The sequence below is a fragment of the Ruditapes philippinarum genome, unplaced genomic scaffold (genome assembly GCF_026571515.1).
Source record: "Ruditapes philippinarum isolate M1 unplaced genomic scaffold, ASM2657151v2 ctg226_1_1_1_1, whole genome shotgun sequence".
NCBI classification, from domain to species: Eukaryota; Metazoa; Mollusca; class Bivalvia; order Venerida; family Veneridae; genus Ruditapes; species Ruditapes philippinarum.
In genome coordinates this window covers 91,432-102,348 of record NW_026856455.1, presented here as the reverse complement: position 1 = coordinate 102,348, position 10,917 = coordinate 91,432, and the positions used below count along the sequence as shown (strand labels likewise).

Here is a 10,917-nt window from a genome sequence, read left to right as displayed (position 1 = left end):
ACACTGGCCATCGGGCACCGGGCCAGTGTTGACTTCACTTTTATTTTGATGTTCGCTGAAGTCTCTTCAGCTAACAGAACTGTCATTTTTACATTTAAACACACCCCTTGAAAAAAATTACGAAGCGAGTCGCTACTAGCTTTTTTAAAAGCTAACCTTGTACTGATATTAAGTCATAGAACCACGTCTTTTACTTTCCTTTGAAAAAAATCGTATATTTTAATTATATCAGAAATAGCCTGATCATCTATTTACCATGCAATTTATTATATATAAAGATAAAGTGTTTTTATGATTCGAAAACATTTTTATCTTCCTCAGTATTTGTTTATATTATTAATATGTTATGTATTCATATATCAAAATTATGATCTTACCTTTCCCTATTAGACAAGTTCTGTTTTCATTTTCTGTGACTCGACTCAACAAGTACATTACCTGACCTTATTACATAATGAAACCCCACGAAAATCACGAAAATATTCAAATAGCACCTGATTTGTGAACGAATGAATTACAAGAGCGTAGCGGATGGTATCTTTGCTTGGCTTTGGAATGCTTTCTTAAACATGATAAAGTACATAAGTAATATGTTTCTTGTGAGTAATATTAATAAATACTGAGCTAAAAACTGATGTATGGATAGAAAAACAAAAGAACATGTAGGTAAGATAGTTACGGCACTCGGAATAGGTCTGCATAGTATTTACAGACCCGCTGGCCTTTTAAAAACCTCGATCGCTACGCTCTCTCGGTCTTCAAATCGCCACCCGGGTCTGTAAATACTATGCATACCTATTCCTCGTACGGTAACTATTACTTACGACAACGTATGGTATCTGCAAACTTAAATAGTACGAAGTTTAACATACATGTAGCTTATTGCAAACAAATGTCGCTATTACGATATCAAGGATTGTAAACCGTTTATAGCTGAAACAGGATGTAAATCAGTTATGTTTACATTTAACGCTTTTAAAATCTATTGTAACGTTGTTTTATTTTATTTTTATTTTTGTCATTGGAAACTAAAATGCAAGTAAAACATTAAAAACACATTAAAACAGTGATGAATATATAAAACATTTCAAAACAATATTATGATATTTGATAAGTTTGTTTAACCTTATTTGGAAAACGAAACAAAAAATCCCGGAAGTTATTTAACGTGTCTTTAATTGAAAGCGTTCTACGAAGTTACGAAAAAGGTTGTAATGAAAGATGCAGTCTTTAACAAGCGATCATGTAATGGTAATCGCGATTGATTTTGGGACAACTTACTCCGGATATGCATTTTCCCTGGGTGTCGAGTTCGAATCTGAACCAACGAAGATTTCCTCTAACAAACCATGGATTGCATCACAAGGTCTTGGTACGTACTAGCTAATACTATAACAGTACATGTAGTTTATAATAGCTTTGATCTTATTAATTCATATTTAAACGCTATCTGATGCGATAAATTTGTGTCATATTTTGACATTTTGATCTTTTTTCTGTATTTATAATAGTATCGTAACAAAAAGTTGTTTTGTTGTTAAAAATAACATCTCTTAAGGTCTCTCTCATTGACATATTGTCATAGAAAGTCAGAGAACACGGACAGTTGACCTAATTTATTTGGATCATATTTAAGACCTCCCACCGATAATATTAACATTTTCACTTTCGTTTTCGAGCTGTTTCTTCCTGCTGTTAATTTGAGCTTGATGTTGGCGATCGAACCCTAAAACTTAAAATTATCAAAATAGTTACGACATCTGAAGTGATATTTGTTGTTAATATCATATAAATAATAAGAAATGCCTTTAAAATTGTATCTCGGGTCTTTTACATGTTTCTTTTAAGGGTTATGTCGTAAATGTAATCAGAAAATCAATGAACTTCATTACCTTATATTTGTAACCTCTTAAGACATAAAATGCATTATGATCTTGAGTCCAAGCCGGTTTTTTGAGAAACCATTCTGAAAACAATTAATAAATATCACTCTCTTGCATAAAGTTCATATCAGTCTCTTTGACGTTTCGAGGGATTAAAAGCCCCTTTTTAATTTAGTATAAACTGCTATTTCTTATACGGGTACCAGTTTCCTACAATCTTAATTATTTCAAAAGTTCTTTCGAAGTGGATTTTCTGTTTTTGTATCATTAAAATTACAAGACCTTCCCAGCTGTTGTTTTAAAATGTTTTATAAAGTTGAAGTTTTAAGCCAATGGGCTGTACATTTGAAACACATTTCTAATAGATCATTTAAACTCTTTACAATGTGTGCATTGCACTGAACATGGACTGCATTAAAAACTTTAGTCAAATCGTTCTTTAAAGTCTAAACTTTAATTTATTAGAAATTATGACCGGCAATGTCCTGTCGTTGGGGCACCAGACCGGGAAATTTCACGCTGCCGGACCGCTAGGTCGGCAACTTTACGCTGCTATAGGCCGTTAGATAGGCCATTTTATGCTGCTAGGCTGTTAGGTTGACAACATCACAGTGTTTGGTTGCTAATTTAGCAGACCTTTTTAGTAAAAATCCGCTTCTGTTGTGCTTCTAATCACTGAATAAATTAAGATTTACACAATTGATTGAGTGTATTGAAAAGAATTCGTGGTTTGCTGCTTATAACAACTAAGTCGGTTTAAAATAATCTGGCATACATCCTGGCATACATCCAATGAAATATTTGGCACGCACAGTATTTTAACTAATTCTCAAACAAATTTGGTTACGGGTATACATCTTGTACAAAGATATCACGATATTACTTAATGTTAATCAAAATTAATTATATTCAAAAATTAGTTCGAAAAACGATCGAAGTTAAGAAACAGATTTACTCAGAAAATTAACTGAATTCGAACTTTATCTGAAAAACATATATTTTTTTGTTTGTGAAACTTACTATATCACTTAAAGATCACTTACTTATACACTATTTCAGTTTCGCACAAAACACCAACTTGTGTGTTGCTTAAGCCTGATGCAAGTTTCTACAAGTTCGGATATGAAGCGGAGGATAGATATAACGAGATTGCAGAATCCGACGATTTGAATCATAAAGATTACTATTTCTTTAGACGCTTCAAAATGGTCCTACATTCAAGACCGGTGAGATTTTAGCCATGTTAACAAATGAATGAAATATATCCTTTCATCGTAATGTTATGTACTTTTAGATGTTCTTATTTCAATATAATGTTGTTCTTATGAGTTATAAAACAACACACGACGCCTGGTTTTAAATGATTAACTGTTTTTTAAAGATTTATCTCATCTAAAACGTAACGTAAGTAAAGTAAGTTTCGGATTATTTCAATATTATGAATTACAGTTCTGAACTTCTGATCATGTAAGAGGTAATTATCCAATCATTTTCTCAATAACCCCCTATTTTTTTCTTTTTATTTAAGTAAAAAACGTATTTTATATTTCCTGATGTTTATTTCACTAAAATCGAAATTAATTGAGAGCAGAATTCTGTGCTTTTAAATAAATCAAAGCTTCTTTAACATGTAGGCACTTTAATATACTAGAGGTTGCTTTTCTTATATGTACTACCTGTAAATACTTTATTAACATGTGCATCATTTTAAGTATGTCATTCGGTGACTTCAATTTTATTTTGAGAATATCTATTTTCCTTTTCGCACCGACTATTTGATATCTAAAACCAGGTTTTAATTTTAAGCATATAACAAACAGCGACGGCCGTGACGAGTAAAATTTTCAAAACTTTCCGCATTAAATTCTTCTGGTCATGAAGATTTAAAAAAATGTCCTGTTTTGTCATTACATTCTTCCCCATCGTCATTATTTGAATATGTACGTCCAGCAGCGTACTCAGATATGATATGTGTAGGAAGATATGTGTAGCAATACAAATCCCCGGTAGTCATGTGTAGATTATACATGGTGAGAGTTTATTACCGATATGATAAAATGTGTGTAACATCTTTTATTTCACACCTTATAAAATATAACCAATGACCTTTTAGCGAATTATTAACACATGATGTTCCAATAGAAACCATTACTGGATCCAATCTTAACAATTAAGCCATCTATTTCCAAAGTCTAAAAAGATCAATATCAAATGCATATCGTACCTCATAAAGCCGTTCTTTCAAAAGTTCGAAATGTATGTTTCAAATGCATATCTACCCTTGTTTTCATTTTCAGAGTCCAAAATTCCTATCAAATCCTTATTGTACAATTAAAAAAAGTTCTGTCCAAATGTAACACATACGTGTGAAATAAAGAGAACATTGTACATTGTACATTGTTGAAAACAAAACTGATATTCTATTCGACTCCTTCACAGCGAGTGCCTTGTCCAGTATCTGTTTGACAGCTTTGTACATGTCCAATATAATTCATTATTAAATTCAACATGGTATACTCATTATAACCTCATATTACATTGCATTGTACTTAATGTTTGTTTATAATAATTCTATCATAGCCTGTGTTGAGTCTATCGTTTTTTAGTATTGAATGACAATATGACGCGAGATACATTGTACTGCATTTATTGTTTCACGTGACCCAAATACTTTACAAACAAGCATGTACTGAGTAGCATGTTGCAGCTGTTGAAAATGTCCCGTCATTTATTTCAGTTTTCTTGTATCTTTCAGGTCCCTTTCAGACCAACAGGTCCACTACTTGTTGTTGCGAGGATGTAATATTTGCAATGTTCATCTATTGTTTTCATTACTTTTGAAGGCTTTTTATCTAAAGGTACATCTTATTTTCAGAACCTTCGTAGGGAAACTGTGATCGAAGATGAAACAGGGAAGACCATGGAGGCGATGATAGTGTTCGAACACGGTATACGTTACCTGAAAAACCACGCTTTAAGCACAATAAACACGCAAGGAAAATGTATTGATGAGATGGACATACATTGGGTGTTGACTGTGCCAGCAATATGGTCAGAGGGAGCCAAACAGTTCATGAGAGAAGCGGCACAAAAGGTAGAATTATGTGTTTCTTATTAAACTATTACTTTTGGTTTTTTAACAACTGTCTTTTTCATTTAAAACAAACACATTTAAAACATTAACTGATATTCCGATGACTTGTTAGAAAAATATGCAAGGACTTGTTAGATACTTTCTTATATCATCAACCAAAGTTTAAATTAGCGACTTTATGTATCAATGTTTTAGTTTGTCGATCTTGGGGTTTGCAAGTGAGGTCCCTGCCCATCCTTATTCTTTACCAGAATACTCGCTGTCGATGTTTTCATTTATAAATGAAGATATGCGATGAAAGTGATGGTATAATTAACCCTTGAAGAAATGTATTTGTTATGTTTAGAATTTGAAGCAATGAATTCAAGGTTGAAATGATTTCAGAAACGTTGAGATATTAGCATAATAGAGCCTGTTCAGATTTCTCGGAAGTAGTAACTAGCCTGGTTCTACTCCTAAACAAAAGTTTATCCCTTCCGGTTCCAGCAGGTAAAAAGTAAAAATTTACAATCTTTGGACACATGATCAGCTAAATAAACCTATGCTTGTAAATGAGAAATCAAAAATTTGAAATTGACTTGACATTCGGTATTTTGTAGGCTGGTATTGAATCGAACAATTTGAGTATCGCATTAGAACCAGAAGCAGCGTCAGTTTATTGCAAGTATCTGCCATCACATCAGCTGACCCAGGAACAGATGTCAAAGTCAATGTTCCAACCCAACGCCAAATACATGGTGGTCGACTTAGGAGGTAAGCTACCAATATATACAATTTATTACATGTTTTACCAGTACTGACTTAAAATGTAATATAAACACAACGGTGTATTAAATTCGGCTTCATGAAAATAATGAAACTGAAGATACGATGAAAATGATGAGTAATCGCTTGAACAATCAGTCTATTTTTCCCCACATTTGTCAACCTTTACAACAACCATAATGCTTTCGCATGCAGATTTAATTGTCTATACAGTTTCAGGAAGTTTAAATACAAGTGTAAAATAAATAACTTAAAAGTTTATATTTTTGTACAATTGTTGTTTGAGAGCATGCTTTTGATTTTGTATTTATTTAAACGTCAATGTTGATCGATACTCTAAACACATGTTTAGATCACTGACCTGCTGACTTTGTGAAATGAATTTCCCCGGCTTTGAATTTTTAACAATCAATTTAAGATATTTCAGTATCGAGGTAAAAGTAAGAAACGGAGGTAGAATGGTATAAACCTGGTTAGACTTCTAGGAGGCACACACTCTTGTCTGACCCTATTTTATTGGAGACAAAAGCTATAGAACGTTAAGGGTTAACATTTGTGAAATAATTCCCCTATGTGAACAAAAATGAAAAAGTAATAAGTACACCCTGAAATACTTTATATAGATAATAAATCTGATATATTATCTGAATAAACTCTTTTTTTACCAGTGGCAGTGACCAGTGTGTCTCTTAATTGTAACCACTGCCACAAATGATAATAAACAGAAACTCTAAATTGGTGTTTAATCAGGTGGTACTGCAGATATCACAGTACACAAAGTGGAATCAGACAATTCTCTGTGTGAGGTCCATGGTCCGAGCGGTGGTGCCTGGGGCGGCACCAAGGTTTGTTTTCTAAACGCTGTTTTTTCTGTAATGTATGTTATCTAGAAAGAACCCACAAAGCAAAAGATTGTTACTTGAATTTGACTCATTTTGTTTTCGTATTGAAAAGTTAAAGGACATTTTTTGTTTGTAATGACTACATAAAATCATACAACCAGACAAGGTACACTGTGTATTTTTACCTTTTTCACATTATAGTTTGATTCAGAAGTAAATAATCATCATATATATTTAAGACAATGCATTACTTTTATTCATTTCCATGGATTATTATTTCTTTATTCCATATTTGATATAACAAAGTAATTAAGAGAGATAGGACAACGTTCTATCCTATAAACTAACTTTGTTTTAGGTTGATGAGGCTTTTATAAAGTTCCTTGAAGAGATTTTTGGGGAGGACATTATGAAAGTATTTCTTGACAAACACATGGAAGACGCCATAGATTTATACAGAGAGTTTGAGATCAGAAAACGTAAAGTCATGCTTGATATGTCAGACACACCAAATATGGCTATCAAGATTCCAGTCGCCTTGTATGAATTATATGAAGACAAACACAAGAGTAAGGTGAAAGATGATATTAAAAGGCATGCAAAATATAAAGACCGAGTTACCTGCCTTGCTGACAAGATGAAAATTGACTCGAATATCATGAAATCTTTCTTCAAGAGACCATTGTATGATCTTGTCGAGCATATGCGAGATATACTTGGAGAGCTTCCGGTGCGTGGTACAAATACCTTCATCATTGTTGGTGGCTTTGCCGAGTCTGGTATAGTCCAAGATACAATAAAATCAAAGTTTTCAAACATGAGAGTGATTATTCCATTTGATGCTGGACTTGCAGTTCTGAAAGGAGCGGTAATTTTTGGCCATGCTCCAATGGTTGTGACGTCACGAGTATGCAGACGAACATATGGCATGGCAGTAACCAAAGCGTTTATCAAAGGTCAATATCCAGAGGACAGAAAAGAATTCATGGGTAACAGAGAGGTTGTAAGAAATGTTTTCCATAGATATATGCAGCTTGGTCAGCCAACCAAGGTGGGAGAAGCTGTCTCAACAGTTCCAATGAGTGCAGCAAAGGGTCAATCGCTCGCTCGTGTACGAGTGTTTTCATCCAAATGTTCATGTCCCGAGTTTGTGACAGACCGTGGCTGTAGTTATCTAGGGGAGATAATTGTGAACATACCTGATTCGGAACAGGAGGAAGGTGGTACTGTAGACGTTAAAATGACATTTGGTGGCACTGAACTTGCGGTTGAAGCTCTTGAAAAGAAGTCTGGTAAATCGTATCGATCAAGATTTGATTTTTTGAGTGGAGAGTAGAATTATAGGTGAGGAGCAAAGGCTGTTTATATCAAAACTATCAGCTTATATATGAGAAACAGACAATTTGTTTATAATAAAACATATAGTGAGTCTAAATCCGGAAGAGTTTAACGGTGGAAGGAACTACTGATATGATAAGTGTAGTATATTGACTAATTAACTGTTAGACTGGCTTTAATTACACTACGCACATAATGTATAAAATTTGATGATATTTTTAAGTTTGATTGCTTTTGAACAAACAATATTTAAATAAAATGTTTGTTGTATCATACAGCAGTTTGCCACACATTGCATTCCGGTTTTGGGCTTTCAGTTATAAATCGAACATTTAAGACGAATGCGTAATATGAAAAATACAAAAAAAACAACAACAACAGAATATATGAAAGCGATGCAAATATGCAAAAAGAATACGTATAAACTCAACGTGCTACAGAGAAGTATTGAATACACAAAGGGTAACAACTCTAACTTTGGGAGTTTATATTAATTACAATAAGAGTAGTTGTCCATGCAAGACGTAAACTTTCAGTGTTGACAAATGACATGACATTGTTACATTTTGTCATGCTTTTTCACCAAAATATTACAATGCCTTTTTCTGCTGTAGTTTTGTTTTGTATATAATGCCAAAATTCAATGTATGTAATACGTAAATACATTGCTAGTGTCTCTTTCTTTTAAGTTGTTGTGTTTTTATTTCTTTTTTAACATGCACAACTTATCTTGAGGTATATCTATCTTTTTTTGCATAAAGGCATTTGTTATGCTGTTCTATAGCTAATTCTTATATCTTAGCTTTATGATATTTTATGTAGATTATTAAATCTGTTCATTTAACAAATCTATCACATGCCAGTGTCGCTTCTGTGAATCCGTAAAAATGGTATTGATACGGCCGTGCATATATTTTGACTTGACGTCATTTGCGTTATGCAAAAATAGCGTAAAGACGCGCTAAATGTTATCGTTACAGTATACTATAAAAATGATTTCTTTTCAATTTAAACAATCTTTCTTTATGGTATGTAAATATTATGTCGTGTAGGCTCATTACTGAATTTATTGAACTTGCGGAATAAAGTAATAAAATGCTCTCCATATTTTTATTCAACTCGTTCAGAGGCGAGCATAATACTATTTAAAAATTCAACGAGTTCAATAGATTCAGTATTGAACTTGCTTCACTAATTCAATATCCGCTATATCTTGCTGTAACTTAAAGCGATTTGCTTTTGATATCAGTGTAGAGCCAGGTTAGCCTGCGCACTTGTGTAGTCTGACCAAACTCTATACTGTTGTTATGGTGCAAATCTATTGCACGAATACAGTATATAAAAATTCTACTTTCTTTAAAAACCCTGCTAAATTTTGTTATAACTATTGAGAATATGTATAAAAACAATGGAAGAAATAAACCGTATAACTACAAATAAGAGTTGTTTCTTAATATATTAGAAAAAATGAGGCCGTTTGCAATACCATTGATATTTGACTCTATATAAGCACATAATTCCCGTTGTCTGCATCCTAGCCACTTATATTTTTATCATACCAAGATGAAGAATTGAGATTTTCCTCAGCGTGTAAAGTTTTAAATCAGTCATATTAGTTCAGCAGTGAAATTCAAAAACGTTTTTGATGCACTGCATGGTGCGTGTTACCATGGTTATTCAATATCACAGCAAACACTTGTTTGGCACTACAATTTAATAAACGTATGCTCAAATTGTAGAAAATATTATGACGATTGCCGTACATTTGAAAATGTTCAAAAATTGATAGAATATGAAGACGCAGGTCTCTTAGTCCTATTTCTTTTTTAACACCCCTCGTTATATGTCCATATGTTTTGTCATAGTATATACTAAAACAATATGCGATGATAGTCCATAATTGTTATACACTCTGTGCTCCATGTTTGTTATATGCGTGGGGTAGAAAACCAATACAAATAACAGTCCAGGTAGTATTTTCTCCTTTTTCAATACTTTAAATAGGATTAAGTGTGGTGCTCGCTTATTTTAGCAAGTTACCCATACACAGAATGTATCTTTGGTACAAGTCAGTATTTATTTTTTTCGTAAAATGAAACCGGGTGAATTTCGGTTGTTCAAACATGCGTCGTCTTTAATTTACGTAAAACATACTTTTGATGATTTTTTTACATTTTATATGTATTTGTTACTTACTTGAATGAGGGCCCGGCACTTTGTCACATAATAAAATATTGCTTTTTTTTTGTTATGGAAGACCTTATTTTAAATAGGTATTAAGTCCCGCGCAGATCACAAAAACGCACGTGGTACTGCAGTATTTGCTCATCGTTAAACATGCAAATTTCACTTTAAAGGAAACATGTGTATAATTATCTAGGTTCATATAATACAAAATGTATATAAAATATGCATTTAACTAAATTTATGAAACACTGATTACAGAGAGGTTTTTTGTTTCAAATAAAATATACAAGATCCTGTTCAATCCGTAAGTACTCTATATTCAAGTTATGTAATTTATGTAAATGAAACGGTTATCAATAAAATAGAGTTTATACAAACAAGAAAATCTTCGTACTTCAGTTGCATTTATTATAAAGAATTTTGACAATATACATAAGAATATCATCTAATACATAAACGTCAATAATAAACATGTGGCATATCTACAACATATTACAAAAGTTTAATCAAATGCACTAAACTTATATTTACATATAATGCATACATGTATAGCAAAGGCAGAAAGGTAATAGTACTACAGCATCAGGTATACTAGTATTTATTTATAAATGAATTTCGAATAACAAATGCCTCTTTCATATACTGGCACAATTTAACAATATCGTTTTTATTTGAAGAAGAAAGCAAATCATGAAATTTAAAAACAGATGGGTTGACAAAATAAAAAACGTTTGATATATTTCAAAATACATGTAGCAATGACATATACAAAAAAAGTGGAATTCGTCTTCAATATCTCTTGTGTTAC

General features: G+C 32.5%; 1 protein-coding gene across 1 annotated transcript; it reads left to right on the top strand.

The window, feature by feature from the left end:
* Positions 1 to 931: 931 nt before the first annotated feature.
* LOC132746595 (heat shock 70 kDa protein 12B-like) lies at positions 932 to 8,610 on the top strand. The gene is made up of 6 exons (XM_060735796.1): positions 932 to 1,372; positions 2,943 to 3,109; positions 4,759 to 4,977; positions 5,577 to 5,730; positions 6,493 to 6,587; positions 6,943 to 8,610. The coding sequence occupies exons 1-6, from the start codon at positions 1,222 to 1,224 to the stop codon at positions 7,918 to 7,920; spliced, it is 1,764 nt and encodes a 587-aa protein (XP_060591779.1). The 5' UTR covers positions 932 to 1,221; the 3' UTR covers positions 7,921 to 8,610.
* The last annotated feature ends 2,307 nt before the right edge of the window (positions 8,611 to 10,917 follow it).